The sequence below is a fragment of the Syngnathus acus genome, chromosome 3 (genome assembly GCF_901709675.1).
Source record: "Syngnathus acus chromosome 3, fSynAcu1.2, whole genome shotgun sequence".
Classification (NCBI taxonomy): Eukaryota; Metazoa; Chordata; class Actinopteri; order Syngnathiformes; family Syngnathidae; genus Syngnathus; species Syngnathus acus.
This window is the reverse complement of record NC_051089.1, coordinates 856215-873592: the sequence shown is the minus strand read 5'-3', so window position 1 is coordinate 873592 and position 17378 is coordinate 856215. Positions and strand designations below refer to the sequence as shown.

The 17378-nt window shown below is 46.0% G+C and overlaps 1 protein-coding gene across 1 annotated transcript in view; it reads left to right on the top strand.

The window, feature by feature from the left end:
* The window catches only part of si:ch211-186j3.6 (neural-cadherin), a 106929-nt gene that overhangs the window by 14337 nt on the left and 75214 nt on the right, over positions 1-17378 (top strand). The window contains exons 2-3 of the mRNA XM_037246953.1: positions 16125-16322; positions 16948-17173. Coding sequence (XP_037102848.1) covers positions 16125-16322; positions 16948-17173 — 424 coding nt within the window. The remainder of the gene's footprint in view (positions 1-16124; positions 16323-16947; positions 17174-17378) is intronic.

Sequence of the window (17378 nt, the reverse complement as noted above, 5' to 3'; positions counted from 1 at the left end):
AATGTGAGTCATTACAGTGTTCTTCCAAATTCCCGTACTTGACAGGTATCCAATTTGGCGGCTCGAAACGATTGAACGCCACTTGACGAACGGCAACGTCGGAGGCAGCTAACGAGTTAACAGTGGTTAACATCTCGCCGCGCTAGCGCCGCTGTTAGCTTTCCCTTTAGCGCTGTGGCTCAAAGACATTTTTGATAGTCATCACGTCTTTTGATTGAGGCTCATTGTGCCGCCGCCGCCGCCACCGCCGCCTTTTCATCACTGCTCTCATTCTGTCACCGGCGAGTGTTGAACATCTTCATCTTTGTCTGTATTCATACGCACCAAGGTTTTTCTTGTATATTAAACGGCTGCCTTTAACCACGGCGGGCCCCCGAGGGAACGCCCTCCCCCAGAGAAGACAACTTTTTTCTTTTTTTTCCACTCCCTCATTCTTGTTTCTTTTCTCAATTCTTCTCTGTGGTAACTTTTTTGTTCTCCCGCCACACAAAAGCTTGGCCTCGAAAAGCGTCGGGCCCCGTTTGCCAGAGTGTGTCCGTGAAAGCGCCTCTTGATGCATTCTTCTCCTCTATGGAAGTTGTTTTGAAGAAATACCAATCCTCAGCTCAGATACGGCTCGATTTCTCCCTTTTTTTTTTCCTTTTTAAAAAGCTCCCCCTCAAATCTATTATTCATTCATTATTATTCCTTTTCAATTCATTTTGCATTTACAATACATTGCTGATTTTCTAACTGAACCGTCATACACGTCTTAAAGTCGTTAACCCATTGTGAAGAGGGAAACCTAAAAGGAATAAAACACGTCTTTTTATATACTTGTGAGCCGCTTTATGAAGTCTGCTTTGGAGTAGAAGATAAAAATTAGCAGTGGGACTTTGTTGATTACAAGGCAGAGAGAAGTCGGACACGTTTCGGCACTTCACACTTGGGAAAGAAAAACGAGTCCAGTATATGTCGCAGTGAATAGCGGCGCAAAGTGTGTGTCGCCATCATCTTGCATTTACAGTGTGGCTAAAAAGCCAAACCTTGGTTGAAAAGAGCTGCGAGGACATTCAAGTATTTGTCTCCCCTCCTTGTTCTTCTCGAGTCATTTTAAGATCCAGCTTGAGTAACAAAAAAGTATCACACTTTCTGCGCAGGTGCCGCCATTTTTAGCGCTCTCTGCGGAAATGTTACACGGCCACTCCATGGAGGCGCACATTCCCCCCCCCCGCAGGGCGTTTGGCTCTCGCCGCCACAGCACGTTAAATCACTCCCACCCAACGTGAGCCGATTCCATTCGGGGCGTCCCTCGGGGTCAAAAAGAAGCGCTTTAAGAGCTTCAACAAGACAGAGATGCCCACTGCATTGCAGGTGTGCAGCCACTGCAGCAGACACACACACACGCACGCATGCCAGACAAAGACGCAAGAATGCGTCCTCACGTAAATGCTATTCCTTAGCCTGTCTATGGAGTTCCCCATTATCCGTTAGCATTACGCTAGTTAGTGCGCAGCTAGAATGCAAGGCCAAAAAAGGCTTCCGTCGTCACTTAGATGCTATTCGTTAGCCTGTCTACGGAATTGCCCATTATGCGTTAGCATTACGCTAGTTAGTGAACTCAGCGAGATTGCACAAAATGCAGCATGTAATTACACGTCATTATAGCCAAAATGAAATCCGTAACGTGGCCTCCACCTCTGTCACCCACTCGCACGTGTGTTTGTTTGTATGCCACCGCCGTCTCCATTCCCGCGTTTGAGCTCATTTGTCTTTCAGTTATTTACTGGTCGAACGCCCTCCTTCCTAATTCTTGTGATGGGAAAAAGAAAGCTCATTTCATGCTAGGTGGTCCCGCGCGCATCCACGCGCAAAAACAACGGTTTCTTTGCAAGCAACTTGTTGTCGCTGGTGTACCTAATACGGTGGCCTCTCTTGGATCAAGCCAATTGGCCTGCGTCCAGTCACCAGTGTAAAGAATATGATCCATTCATTGATTTTCTGTCAAAAGTAACAAATATAATAATGAAGCACGTGCGGGCCGGGCAGATCGATACATCGAAGACCTGATTCAAAGGAGTTTTGAGAACGGGCAGGCGGGCTAATTGGCTGTCATCAAGCCTTTTTAGCCATCAAATTGAATTATACACACAAAGTATTCATTAGATTACTCACATTAACTCGCCTTTCTTAGATTTTTAAAACTTTTTTTAACCCTTAAAATTATGCTAACCCCTGCCCAGATTAAAATCACCGGCCCAGGCTTTGGGGGCGCTCGTGCGTCATCCAATCGTACCTCTTCTTGTGCAACAACGTTTTGCCCTGAATCTTTTAATATTGGTATGAATTTTAATCACGCAATCCTGGCATATGCTAATGGCAGCTTGTCAAACAGGCGTGCCCGGCCGGGCGTGCCCGCCCGCCGCCAGTCAACACTGGCGCCTCACCGTCCTAACATGACACATGAGTTTGCGTGAGTACCAAAAAGAAAAAGTTTCTTCATTTCACAATATTGTGCCATTTGTTTTCTTTTCAAAAAAACATTCGCAAAACAAATATGGCAGTGGCACATTTTGCAATTGAGAGGAGAAGCGTATCGCCGTCTGGCAAACCCGACCCGAATAGTCATTTTTCAAGAATTGTTCTTTTTAAATTGAGAAATACATTTTCAAGAGCCCACTAACAAGGAAAGAGTACATGACATTGTCGCAAAATCAAAGGCTTGGGGGGAAAATGTAAAGAAGAAAATGGCTGAAGGATTGCAATCGTTTGCGTGCGTCCAATTTGCTGTCAAGTAACGACGTACGTGTGCGGAAACCGGTGAGAAAATGTCGCTAACGACTTTTGAAGCCACGCCGCAGCATCAGACGTAAACATTTGGATTTGTGCAAATGATTCTTGCTGCGCTTGTCACCTGCTGCTTGAAGATGACAACAAAAAACAACATCTGAAATAAACGTGTTATTGACTTAGCTGCCAGTCAGTCACGAACCGAGAATTACAAATGCTTTCTGCCATTGTGTAAAGAGTCACCGTTGACTTACTGTGCATGTCATAAAATATTAATATCCGCCTCCAGCATGTTCCAAATTTTTTCCCTCAAGCCTATGTCACCTAACAGCATGAAATTTGGCAGACGTGTTTATCTAAAAAAAACCCACAAAAAGTCTCGAGAAGCCATGCTGGAAAAGACACGTCTGCTATTTTGGTCCATTACAATTTCAAGGCAAAAATGTCACACTTAAGGTGTGAATTTTTCAACATCGTTTCCCCAAATTTCTTTTGTAGGTCTTCTCATCATAGATATGTTTACCAAACTCCATAATGCTAAGTGACTCGGGCTTTTTCTGCGACCTAACTCCAGACGGGGTCAACGTAGACAGATGGGCAATGCTGAATTGCAAAGTTTTTGAGTTTGGATATTATGTGTAGGCGCGGCATTGTGTCAAAATCGGATGAGTCGCCATAAAACCCAGACGTTCCTTGTGGGAGTCACGCGGCGGCAACATTTTGCTGACTCACAGCTGCCGCAAACTTTTCCTCTATGGCAACTCAATATACCTTTGAATTTCTTTTGGAATATTCCTCAACATGCTTATCCTCTCCAATGAGAACAAAGCTGGCTTTTATAAAATGTTGTCCTCGGCCTTCTCATCCCGTCGCCGTATTCGTGCTCTTTTGTTGCCAAAGGAAATATTGAATACGGTGAATTGGCAGACGCTACAAAAGACGCCTAGGCAGCAGAGAGCACTTGACCATCTCATTACGCCGACAGCAGACAGTCGGCCAGGGGAAACTCTTTATGCTCGGATCCTCTTTTTCCCTTCACAGTTCGTCTTCACGGCCGCAGAGTGTCACCAAAATCCAGTGAAAACGTCAATTACATTTGCGCTTGTTAGAACTAACCATTGTCATTTATACGTTTTATGATGAATATCTATTCTAAATATTATTATAACAATAATAGGACGACTGTATTAGGATGTTTTTCTTCTTGGATAACAATCGGGAATGTTGATGCAGATGATTGGCGATGCAAACGATTTGATGCCATCGAGGCCCGCGTCCTCTAATTTGGCTCGGCGTGACCTCGCAAACACCCCATTATAAAAGGTATACCAAATATTTGCGGACTCGTGGGAAAATGGCAAAAAAAGCCGGTGCGGTGGCATCATCACTCGAGTTCGAGTCAAGCAGCGGGCTTTTCCGTAACATGTTGAAATGTACCCGAGGTCAGATTTTCTGAATGTTCAGCGGGAACTTTGTCACGCATTTCCAGTTGGAGTCGGCATCCGGGCGGCCAAAATTTGGATCAAATCCGTCGAGAGGGTGAAAAGGTGGCCATTTCGAGTGCCGGCGGAATAATCCGGCCTTCAATTTCTAGTCGGCGCTCGAGCAGCAAGCGGCATTCCGGAGCACGTTTGACAGCATCGCTCCTTTTTGCCAACGTGCCAGAAAGCTGCCGCATCCTTTTCGGCAGCGGCGGGCGTGTTGTTCTCTCGGCCTCGTCATCATCATCATGTTTTGTCAACATCGTTATCGCTCTTCCCGTCTCGGGAAGCCGGAGCCATTTTAATCACCTCCCGTCGTTATCGCGGTCAATAGCCCGATCGCCTTCGTTCGTCACCCTAATAACCCGCCGTCGCTCGTCTCCCTGGCTCTTCTTCGCCCGCAACCCCACCTCCCCCACCCGTCTTGACTCGACAATCCTTTTTATTAAATCAAATTCGCCGCTCGCCTCGGCTCACCGCCATACGAGCGAGCGAGCGAGCGAGCGAGCGCCGACTAAAAGCCTGAAGGCAGCGTGAGATTTGGCCGAGGTGATTGTTTGTGTTTTCCTACATATAGATACGTGTGTGTGTGTGTGTTTTGCTCCACAAAAAGGCAATCCATCAGAATTTCCCATGGTGCCTACACACGACTTAGCCAGAGGGAGATGTAGTGTTGGTGCGAGCGGAAGGTATAAGCGAGAACAGATTAAGGCAGCGTTTGAGAAATGGCAGATTGACGATGCTGCAATAGCGAGATACCCGACGCCCTCAAGACATTTGCTGGAAGTGTGTGTGCGTGTATGGAGATGGCGCTACGTGGCTGCCTATCTTTGTGTGACAAAAAGAAAACATGAATAAAGGTGTGCGCATGAAGGGGCGCACTGAACAGTGGATAGCAAAAGTTTACACACCCCTGTACAATTGAACATGTGTGTGAGTGGGTTATGGTAGGGTGTGTATTTGAGTAAGGGCCTCTGTGTGTGTGTGTGTGTGTGTGTGTGTGTGTGTGTGTGTGTGTGTGTGTGTGTGTGTGTGTGTGTGTGTGTGTGTGTGTGTGTGTGTGTGTGTGTGTGTGTGTGTGTGTGTGCGCGTGTGTGTGTGTGTGTGTGTGTGTGTGTGTGTGTGTGTGTGTGTGTGTGTGTTTGAGAACAGACAGAAACAAAATAATTGAGTCTACTTAGCACACGGGTAACAACATTTCGAAAGGCCTCAATTAAAAATAGCGGCAAGATGTTGAGATAGCAACGCAAGGTGGTGTCAGTGACGTCACCTCCATTTTCCTTCCAGTCCGCCTTAGACAGCTAGCACTTTGTTCTGCGAGTGTGTTAATTGGACTTTTCATCCAATGTAAGGTCAGACGTTGCCACCCGGGCAGCAGAATTTCCGAACCATTGGAACTGCCATCTCTTGTCCGGTTATTTTTCCTCGGGAAGGAAAAAGATGAGTTCAGGTGTTGGCCAAAGGTCTTGCACTTGATCTCTAACTTCCATCCTGCTGGCAAGCAGACGGCGCCAAGTCTTTGGAGCGCTTTGGGGCCAGCTCATGGAGCCGGAGGAGGTCACGTTTGTCTAGACCGCGAGCGACGGCTGCCGGCCGCGGCAGCTGCGTCGGCATCCGGCCGGAAAACAAACGCCAGACGCTCGCTCGCTCAACTTTGCCTCCCTCGCTTTTAACGGGAAGGCACAGCTCCGTGTTCAATAGTTGACTTCTTTGGTGTTCAAATGCTCGCTGGCGAATGACTTTGCTTCATCATATACGTCGCCGACGTCAACGCAGAGTTGAGTTTTTTTTTTCTCGCCCCCCCCCAAGTGGCCTGAATGACCTAAAGAGCCGCTGAAAATTTGCAGGTGAGCTTCTCGCTTGACCTTTCGCTCGCTCAATACCGGCAGGTTGTGTGTGCAGCACACCAAACACACACGTACGCGTGCAGAGTGACAGAATGGCACACAAAACCATGTGTGTGGGCGAGTGCGACAGACAAAAAAAAAAAGTGGCAAGAGAAAAGAGGTGTCAGGGGAAAGAAAGACTCGGTGTGAGAATTGTGTGTGTGTGTGAGTACATGTACATGCTTGTTCCAAGAAACGTGTCATAAATGTTGCATTGTTATTGTGGTTGTTCTTTCATTGCCTTGGAACGTTGCCAGTTCACTTCCAATGGAATACACACAAAAAAAAAACCGTTTTTGCTTGAGTGTTTTGTTGGGGAAATTTAACGGCAGATGAAGATGAATGATCCCCGCACACGGCATTTTGTCTCGCAACATGAGTCATTCATTTCAATCAATGGGCAGAATTCCTGTTTGGTCCAAGAGGATTTATTGGAGAACTGCGCTCTGTCAAGTCTGCCTAGCAACCTGACATAAAAAGGACCGATTTTCACATTCACGTTCGTGTGACATTTTGAAGAACATAAAAGACCTCTTTTTTTCTTTCCCATCAGTGCTTCCTTGCTTATAGATATGAACTGTTTGGAATACCCTCACTCACATTTTTAGCTTTAACCTGGATCCAGTGATTAAAAAAACCAAACATTTAAATGACCTCACAAAAATGAAGATCTTGCATTGTTGCAAATGTTTATTTGATGAACAAATGAACATTGGTCCACTTTGACCACAGGCCTCCAATGGAGCGCTCGAGTGTCCGCCGCTGACAGACGGCTGCCGATGAATTTCAAATATATGAAAGCGCCTCCGGTGTGTGTGTGTGTTTCAAGCAGCGTATGCGCCGGGGTCTCAGGAGCTCCCGGTGTCTGTAAAGCATCTCGGGTCCCCGGCGGGCCTCTAATGGGCCTGTCAGCCACACGGCAGTCTCGTGAGTCTTTGCGAGGCTGAAACTCGTGTCTGCTATTGTGCGGAATGGCCTGATGCGCATGCACACGCTCATGCTCACGCACGGTACGACAGACGACGCGAGAGGCAGGGGAGAAGCTTTTGGTGGTAAACGACATCAGCCAGTGTGCAGGCTGATCCTAATTGACACTGATGCCACCGACTCCTCTGGGACTCCTGGGTGCGGGGAGAGTGCTTTGGGCTTGGGGGGGCAAGTGTGAGTGTGCGTGAGAGAGTGCAAAAAAGAGTGTGTGTGTGGGTGTGTGTGAGAGAGAGCATCAGCTATTGTGTGAGAGCATACATAGGTGTGAGCGAGAAAGCAATTGAGAGCATGTGAAAGTGCTTGAATGTGCGAGTGTCTCATAATGTTCTCACAGATGCTAGCAAAATGTGCTTCAACAGACCTGACGATGATGAGCAGCAAGACGCAGCGCCTCTCTTTGCGTGGTGGTTGTTGTTATTGTTGTTGTTGTGAGCGGGACGTGGCGTCCGTGGGCGGGATTCGCATGTGCCAATCTGCGTTATCGTCCCGCTCGCTGCGCTTGTCCGAGGGTGTCATCGCCCGGGCGAAGGCGATGTGCAACACGGCTGTCAACATTTATGAGCTCATACATGTTTGATGGAGAGAAACGACACACACATACACACTCACACACACTTCACTGTGTGCCTTTGAGGTAGTGGAGTAGTTTCTTCTGGCGCTTTTCTCAAAATTAGCTTTTTTTTTTTAAATACATGAATATAAAATAAGAAACAAAAAGAATTGAGTCACTACATTTTTATATGAATTTATATTTTCTTGCTTTTACATAAACAATTTCAGAAATGCACAAGTTTACTCCAAAAACCGAAAATATGTTCTAGAAATAATCATATATTTTATTGTTGATTTTTTTCCTTAAGAAAATAGTTATTCTTTGAATAACATATACATTCTCAATAAATAGACATTCATCCTAGAATAAAAACATTTAAGAATGTATGCATTAGTTGAAAAAAATACACATTTGATTGGCAAAAAATACGTCCTCTATAAAAAATGCACTTATTTCCAAAACATTTCATTTCAAAGCATTTTTTCTCAAAATCAGTCACTCTCTGTATGTTCTTGACAAAAAAAAAGTCCAAAATACAAAACTGCTTGAAAAACATGTTTATTACAAAACAGGTTTACCCTTTTAACAGACATCAAAATTGCAGGGACGTGACCTCAGACTTGGGGTTACCGAAGATTGGCATGTAAAGCGTCACTTTCCTCATCGGTCTTTCCCGACAATCCGCAACTAGCAAGCCGAGCTCATTTTTCAGCACGAGACTCTAACGAGGAAGTCGCCCGCCGGTGGGTGAATCATTAGCGGCGACGCACGTCTCGCTGGATGACAAAGGCGGTGGCGAGCGGCGAGATCGTGCTCTGACGGATGTCGGCGACATTAAGCGGCGACGTTAAGCCGTTAAACGCAAATTAACGAGCACTCCTCTCCAAATGGCGCATCGCTCGCCAGGTGCACGCAAACACCAAGGCTCACGGGCCTGGTCACGTCATTAGGTACACCAACTTGTCACCTGAAATGTGAAATGATTGCTTTAAATGAGATGTGCATGGATTTTGGCCAGCCCAGTCAGTCCCTGTCCTTGCCAATAAATAGCAGCTTACAAATCCATAAATAATGGCAAGAACTCTTGTGATTTGTGACTCGCCAGTTTTTGACAGGGCGACTTTGATCAAAACCTTAACAAAACGTCAACGATTGATGCCCGTGTGCCATTTGTCACGTTGTCACCGATCCGGACTCGCTATCAGTGTGTCGGAAGACTGCGGCCGGGTCGGGTCGGGTCGGGCCGGCATCTTGGCGCCCGGCCTGAAAGCGTTGTGATGCAAACAAAGTGACAAACGCCTGTGACGAGGACAGACACGACGCGACGGGAGTGACGCTGATACGAAGGACGTGCTCGTCCTCGGGCCAAGAGAGATGCGTGTCGCCGCGCTGTTGGGTGGGGGTGTTAAACATTGAAGGCCGTCGGGTGAAGTCGCCCAACTGTAAAAATCAAATGGCCTTACTGTAAATCACACTGATCCACATTGTGCCATAAAATGGGATTTATTTTTTAACTTTGTTAACGTCTCTCATCTATTCTTTAAAATTGGACACACTCTCAAAACACTCCTGCCTACGGCGTATTTATTTATGATTATTTTGCTGCGACATTCTGTCCATTTTTACGCTACCAGCGAATGACAATGAACGTCACTTGCTAACATGGCCGACGGCGCAAAGATGACTTGTGCCTCCACGTTTGTGAACAGTTAAAAAGTTAATTTCATCTCAGTGTACTATAAAGTGGACGTCATTGAAAGGATTTACTAGGGCTAAAGCTGCTCCTTTCCAATCGACGCCGCCGACCTACAATAAAGACCTTGAATGCCGCTCGCTTGCGCCGCAGGACCGTAAGAAAATATGGGGGGGAAAGCGGCTCGTAAAATAATGTGCAGGTCTTTCCATTGGACTTCTCTTAGCAGGATTGTAAAATGGAAGCAGCCTTGGGAAGGCCTCTGATTAGCGGGTTGGATGCCAAACAAAAAGACAAGCGAGTAGGCGGGGGAAAAAGAAGAAGAAGAAGAAGAAGCAGTCAATTTCTTCTTTTTCAAATCCACTTCAAAGCATTTGGCTAATCCTCTCACGCCCGCTCATTAATAATCCACTTAATAATCCCGTTAGCCGCTTTCACGCGCCACTGTTTGTTGACGTTCCGCCGACGTGAAAAAAATCCAAATCGGAGCGAGCGGTATCTCTTTCGACAAACATCGAAAATTGCAACGCCCTAAAAAAATGGCACAAACTCGCTTCCAGGCAGCATCAAGGGATTAACGCAGAGTGTTTTGCAGTTTTTTTTTGTAAACAAATGATTCTGATCTTGCACCTGAGATTTGATGTTTGACGTCATTCAAGATGTCAGGATGATATCTTTTTATTCAGCCAGCAACGTTGTAAATAAGTCTTTGTGTGACTAATGTTTGATGAGCAGTGAGTGAATATGTGGACCGCTACGTTAGCTTTGTGTGCTAGCTGCCGTTAGGCAATCTTTGCATGCTAGCTGCTGAACGCTTGTCACTTGTGAAAACAATGCCATGTGTTTTTCCTGGTAAAGTATTTGTGCCTGTGTGTGTTTAGTGCACAAAAATATTTGCGTAAAAGAAGAAAACAACCAAAGCAAACACATAGGCAAGACATTTCTCCCAAGCTAGACTGAGATGGAGCTGCCTTTAATGAAGCGTTTGATTTAGCGACACGTTAGCTGCAAGATTTGTGTGCATTTGTGCTTCCGAACGTGATTTGTTTTTAATGGAGGGCGGGCCGCCGTTACGGCCCCCCCCTGCGCCCGTGCCGCAGGACTGCGGATGTAATTGGTGTCGCTCGGGGGCCCACAAAAACTCATTTTGGAGAATTTACTGGCCCCGACCGGAGGAAGGTAAATGACAGAAGCTCACATTTAATCAATCAGCAGGTGCTCTTTTTTTTTTCTTTCTTTCTTTTTTTTCTTTTTAATGAGGAGAAATGACTCAAACGAATGAAATTACAGTTGTAATAGATGGCAGAAGTATTTGAACACGGCCCTGAAGTTCTGGAACGGCAAAGCCTTAAAACACGACTAAGCCATCCTCATTTCCGTGAAAAACACTGGACCAATCGAAAACCGCGTATTTCACAAATTGTGATGATGGAGGCTTACCAAAAGATGCTAAATGTAAAAAGTAACACTTTTGCTGCAAATAAGGCAATAGAAGAAATGTGCCAGAAAATTGCTGAACGTGTTAACACAGAACCTATTTTCGGACTCGCTGGTTAATTTCTCACTGCTGAATGTATGTAGTACATATCAAAAATATTCAATTAAGTGTGACACGCAAGATAAGATAAAATAAGCATTTAGCGCCTGAGTTAAATCTGCCCAATAATGGGGGACTCGTTAGCATAATGCAAATCTAATTTGCGGCTAATTTAAAATCAAGTCGTGATTGATTCTCGTATGTGATATATATATATACACCGATAGATTGATGAATATTTAATTGGTTCAATGTGGTGAAACGGACATGGCAGCAAATCAAAGTCACTTCTTTTCTTGACGGCGTGAGCATCGTATGCGTCTGCTGCCAGACATTTTAAAGGTGCAAAGTCACTTCTTCAGCCTCACCCGCCAAATTCAAATGTTAGCGCTGTGATCTTGCCAGGTTACATTTGGGATCACTGAAAATGCTGCCTTTAGACTCAACACAGCTCGCTAAGAAATTCATCTCTCTCGCTTCAGAGGATGCCACCCCGTGACTTTGTTCAAATATTGCATAATTCCAACATTTGGACTTTCCCAGCTGTGAGGAAGTCCAACGTCGAGGCCGGAGCTCAGGATGTTTGAGAACGGCGGCGACAGATGCCTCGCTCGCAGCTCTCGCCGCCATCTTAACATCTGCCGTCAAAAAAAAAAAAAAAAACCCAGAAAGTTCCAAGTGTGACTCTTGTAATCCCGACTGGATCTCGTCATACTTTAACGGGATTGAGCTAATCTGGAGTGAAGAGGAATGACCTCATTTTAGCGACTGTAGTTGGGGGCGCAACTCATAACACATCTTGAGCCACTATTATTACATATATCTTTTATGATCTCTTTTTCATCGTTTTTCTGAGACATATTTTTCAAGCATTCATAGTTTCCGAATGAAAGGCAGAATGTGATGCCAAAAGTTGAAATTTCACTCTTTCTTCTATTGTCCAATTTTGAAGTTATGTGGAAGAAAACTTCTTTATTCTTTTAGGATTAGACGACTTTATAAATCCAACAAAAGTGTCTTAGTTCTTGTAAAAATTCCATTTGAAAAAAAAAAAAGACTTAGTTCTCATAGATTCATAGAAGTCTTTTTCTTTAAAAAAAACACAAAACATGTTATTGCTGTTCTCATCGATTTCCAAGTCCTTTTCTTTAAAAAAAAAAACATGCTTTTGTTATCGCCCCACTACCAATTCTTTTTCCTTGAAAATGGGCAACTTTTGAATTCCAGACAGTCGAGCGCACTTTGACAATCATCGCCCAAGTGCACTTCAGTTTTCGGTTGACTTTTTGTTTTTCACTGCAAATCACTTTTGTTTTGATGAAGCTAATTGAATGGAAATCCACTGTATATATATGTATATATTTATTTTTGTTTACTTTGCAGTACATAGCTAAGAATCAAACTAATGTTACATTAGCTTCCAATGCTGTTAAATGCACTTTAGGAATAAAAGCTGCGTCTCATTTCTGATCACTTGAACTCAATTTTAATGCGGGTCGCGATGCCACTTGCTGTAAAACAACCGTCGGAGCGCACTTGCTAGTTACCTTTAATTGGTGTTAGGATTATGAGCCCGGGCCTTGAGAAGAGAAAAAAAAAATCTCACCAGTCAGGAGTCCCAAGAGCATTAAAAGCTCAAGCTGAGGTTAAAATTCTTGTTGCGTCGTCATCGAGAAGTGAGACTCCCGCTCGGTCTTCTGAAGCCGTAAATTGTAAACAATAACCGAGCGCCGGCCGCGAGGATGAGTGAGCTCGTTTCAACAGGACCAATTAGGGAGGCTCAAACAAATGCTTGATTAAAAGACAAAGTCACAAGTGAATTGAAGTCAAGCGGATAGATAAAGCCGTCCGTCCGTCCTTCCTTGTTGTTCGTTAAGGACGTTGCTTGTTAAAGTTGCGTCACGGGCTGCACACAAATCATCCACGTATAGAAACACCTTCACTTACTTGAGTGCAGGGGCGTCAAACTCATTTTTGTAGTCATAGTTTCCTTGGGAAGGCCATTATGACTGTCAACGCCTTCTATTATATACAGCATATGCTCCACAACAAATTGATAAAAACTGTTATTTAAAAAAAAAAGAATGGTGATTAAAATTGCTCGCAATATCGTTATTTTTTTAAGTAAAGTATTGACACAAGTTGATGCACAATCTGTCTTTGCGGGCCACATAAAATGATGTGGGGGGCCGTATCTGGCCTTGGGTTTGACACCTTAGTGTGAAGCAACCGTGTGCATTTCAGGACCATTTCAGGATCTTCACATCACGACATCAAACTACTGTGGAGGTTTGATGTGTCACTATCCTTTTATTTGCGTTTTTCCTTGTATCCATGTCTATTTTTGAGGAAACGTAGCATACAGCTAATGTTGAGTAGGACCCACATGAGGTTTTGTAAGTGCGCGTCAGCGGCGAACTGAAGCCAGCTGGAACCATTTGTGTCAATTTGAGCTCTGAAAATTGTCTTTGTTAAAATGACATTTCCCGCCCGCTCCGCCGTCAGCGCTTCATCAAAGTGCATTACAGATGGGAGCGACTTAGCTCTTTGTCATCCTCACTCAGAACATTGAATTAAGTGGCAACGCTCGTCCGTCCGTCCGTCCATCCCTCGGTGTGTTTCCTTGCCTCCCGTGCTTGAGTTGACCTGCTGGGTGAAATTTTGCATTTGTTGTTCTCTTGGCTCTCTCTTGATATATTAGGTGATTAAATGTCTTGTTATCATTTCAAAAGCGCCGTTACTGTAAGTGCCATAGATGATGTTGAATCAGGCCCTGGAATATTGAAATATGGGGTATTTTGATTTCACCGAGTTCTTGTAAAGTTGGAATGTTCTCCAACCATAAGGAATTGGTGACCCTAAGATGGCCGCTTAACCGCTTCCTCTTTGTCGTCGCATTGTCCCGACTTCTTCTTCACATTCTCCTACGGACTACTTCTTCTTCTCCTTGTTCTTCTCCGACTTGTCCTCCTTCTTCTTCTCCGACTTCGCTTTGAGGTCAACAAATAAGGACTGCCTCCAGAGCAGCTGCTTGGCCTCCAGCTGCATTCACTCGAGTAGGAATAACGTAACCAAAAAAAACGTCCATATTGAATCACGCCGTACTTTTTTTTACGTCCGTGTCGCACATAAAACCGATGTTAAATTCATGCTACTTTGAGGGGAAACGACCAAACACGACCTTTGTGCATGCTTGCCTCTGCTCCGGTTGGGTTCAAAATGGGAAACAGTTTGTGTAGAACAAAAGTAAAAGGGAGTTTTTTGCTCTGAAGCAGACTACAAAATGTATCAAAGTGTACCAAATGGATTGGATCAACTGATAAAATAATATAATATAATATAATGTAATATATGGAACATAACAATGGCTGCAAGCTTGTTGTTGAAGCTGATGTAGGCCTGGCGCTCGCGTTGTGACAAGACACGGCCTCGCACCGACAAGCGTGTGACTTCTCCCCCGAGTCGAGTCACTAAGCATCTAATGGATGGCTGGCCCGCCGTCTCGCACATGCCCCAGTTTGTGAGGCCAAGCGTGACGACCCGAGGACGGCGCTACACTTCCCGTAACCTTTGACCCCGGTCCTCATTTGCTCAATGTGCCTCTCTGACATGTCATGTGTGAGGGTGTGTGTGTACGTATATTTACAATCTGACCCTTTGTGGATTGGATTAGTGAGAGCTTCTCTTCTGCCCCTTAAAGCCGCATTGTCCTTTTTAGCCAATTCATTTAGCAGTCTGCAATAATCTCAGGGATGAAGACACGAGACATGCACACACACACGCACACACACACACACACACACTCATGCTTCCTTTTATCTTCATTGCTTCTTTACTGTCGATGCTTTGTTTCTTCTTGTCCTTCCTCTTGTGTTTCTATAACAACCGCCGGGTCAGTTTCTCTCGCAGCCTTGTGCCGCCTCCGTCAACCGTCCATGCGTCAACATACACACACGCACACACACGCACACACAGCTATATAGACCCATAACAGCATGTGAGCGCACACGCAACATGTTGCCTGATTGCACCTGCTCACTCGCAAAATGCTCTCAAAAGTCACGCACGCACAAGCTGTGTTAACGCAACATGTCAAAAGCAACTCTGCATCAGAAAAGATTCAATGAGAATGTGTGTGTGTGTGTCGTTGATTACGTGAACGGTTTGCTTCTCACGCACAAGAATTGCAATTCAAGTGCGTGCGTGTAAATGTCTTTCTACCTCGGTGGGCCACAACCACTGATTGTGGCGACTATTTGCTCGGTGGGCCCGAAAAAAAATGCCCTCCAATGAACTCCTTGCACCCTCTTGTCGATGATTGCGTTGATGGAAGAGCAGATAACGTCTGATTGCGATGACTTGCCGAGATGCGACCGCCACGTCGCTGAGGTGTCGTCTGCAAGGAGCCCAAAGAGGGAAGAAAAGAGCCCACAAAAGCAACTTTCGAATAGCGACGCCATCCCGTCGTGTCGCGTCCTACGTTAGCTGATGCGGAAAAGTGATAAAAGGTGTGTTTAGGCGCCGGGACGCAGATTAAAGATGGGTTTGAAACGAGGGGGAGGGTGGGTGTCAAAGGAAGGTTCGTGTTAGCGTCTTAAAGTTTCAAGTGAGCTGCAGAAGTCAGTCAGAAGGGCTGGCTCAGTGTGGATTGCTGACATTTTAATCGCCGCATATAAAAAGTGACGAGGTGCTGAAATCCATTGATCTCCCGCAGAGGGAAACAATAAATAAATCCAAATGAACGCCTTCTCTTTTCCTGCAGCCCATGCAAAAAACATTTTTCTTTCTTTTCCTTCGACAGCTTTACAGTAGCTGTTGCTGGCATTCAATTATCCACTTGCTAGCAGAACCTGAGCCCGGCCGGCCCATATAGTTTTTCAAGCCTGCTTGAGGATATGAAATTTGGCTTTCCAGACTAGAACATGTAACATTCTGCAAAATAGTCATTTGGTTGATATTTGTAGAGCTAGTACAGTCATCCAGTGACCAAGCCCAAATCACTTCAACCTTTTAAAAATGTATTTTTTGACTTGAGCAATTTTTTCGTCTTTTCAAAAGATCCAAACGTTGTCTACTCTTTATTGATTTGTATTTATTTTTCATTAAAAAAAAACAAACATTACTTTATTATTTATTATTATCTATTATTATTATTTACTTTATTATTTACTATGTATCATACACAAAATATAATACGAGTGCGTTTCCCGATGGGCAGGCCCGGACTGGTACCCGGTGCGAGTGGAACTAACGGTGACGGACGTGAACGACAACGTTCCCGAGTGGCGCATGGTCCCGGAGCCGTACCTGGCTGTGGTGTCGCCCGCCGCCGCCGCCGGCTCGTTGGTCTACCAGCTGCACGCGCAGGATGGCGACGAGGGCCTCAACGGCGACGTGGAGTTCTTCCTGGCGGACGGTAAGTCACGACGGGGGATTGAAATTGTGTTCAGGTTTCAAATTTAGATGAGTTTCAAGCTTGGCTGAGGCCAGACAGCCTTCCTTTTTCCTTCCAGCTTGCTTCTTGGAAATTCCCTCACACCCTCCTCCGTCAAAGTCCGCGCGAGTTGTTGACGAGCTGTCCGTCAAGTGGACGTTGACGGGCCGCCGACTGGCTGCCGACTGGCCGCCGACTGGCCGCCGACTGGCCGCCGACTGGCCGCCGACTGGCCGCCGACTGGCCGCCGACTGGCCGCCGACTGGCCGCCGACTGGCCGCCGACTGGCCGCCGACTGGCCGCCGACTGGCCGCCGACTGGCGCTTTTTCTTATACGCCTGGCTTTGTTGCAAGCTTCGGCCGCACGTGCAGCTTCAACGTGACTCGGCAGAATGAGACTTTTTATACAAAGAGCAGAAGAAGAGACCTTAATTGTCCCCCGAGGGGACGTGACTCTTTTCCACCAGCTCCGTGTACACACAGAAAATCAATCAAAGTGCAGCCGGATTTCTTTTGGGGACAAAACGTGACGGCAGGTTAATTAACAGATGTTCCATTCTTCACAGACTCGACTTGGATGTTGAGAAGCATTCTTCCTTTTGTCCAGGTGGGGACGGGCGTTTGGAGGTGGAGCGCAAAAGCGGCCAGGTGCGCACCACGGGGTTGCCGCTGCAGCGCGACCGCGAGTACCTGCTGACGGTGGTGGCCGCCGACCGACTGGGCGCCCGCAGCGTCCCCGCCGTGCTGTCGGTGGTGGCGGGGCCCAGAGCGCCGCAGTTCACCAACGCCTCCTTCACCGTCACCGTTCCGGAGAACACGCCCGAGGGACAGCCGTGAGTACGCGCCCAATAAAGTTGACGGCGGTGGAATCGCGACCCGCTTTTTTTCGCTGTTCAGGCTGACTCGGCATTTTGTCCAAATGCGGGCGTAGCTTGTGCGGCTGGAAAAGTTGGACGGCAAACTATTCCATAAAGCGTTTGGTGAAGAGTTGACTTTGATTTTCCCTGCCCGGGGTGACAAGGGCGCTCCCACTCCGCC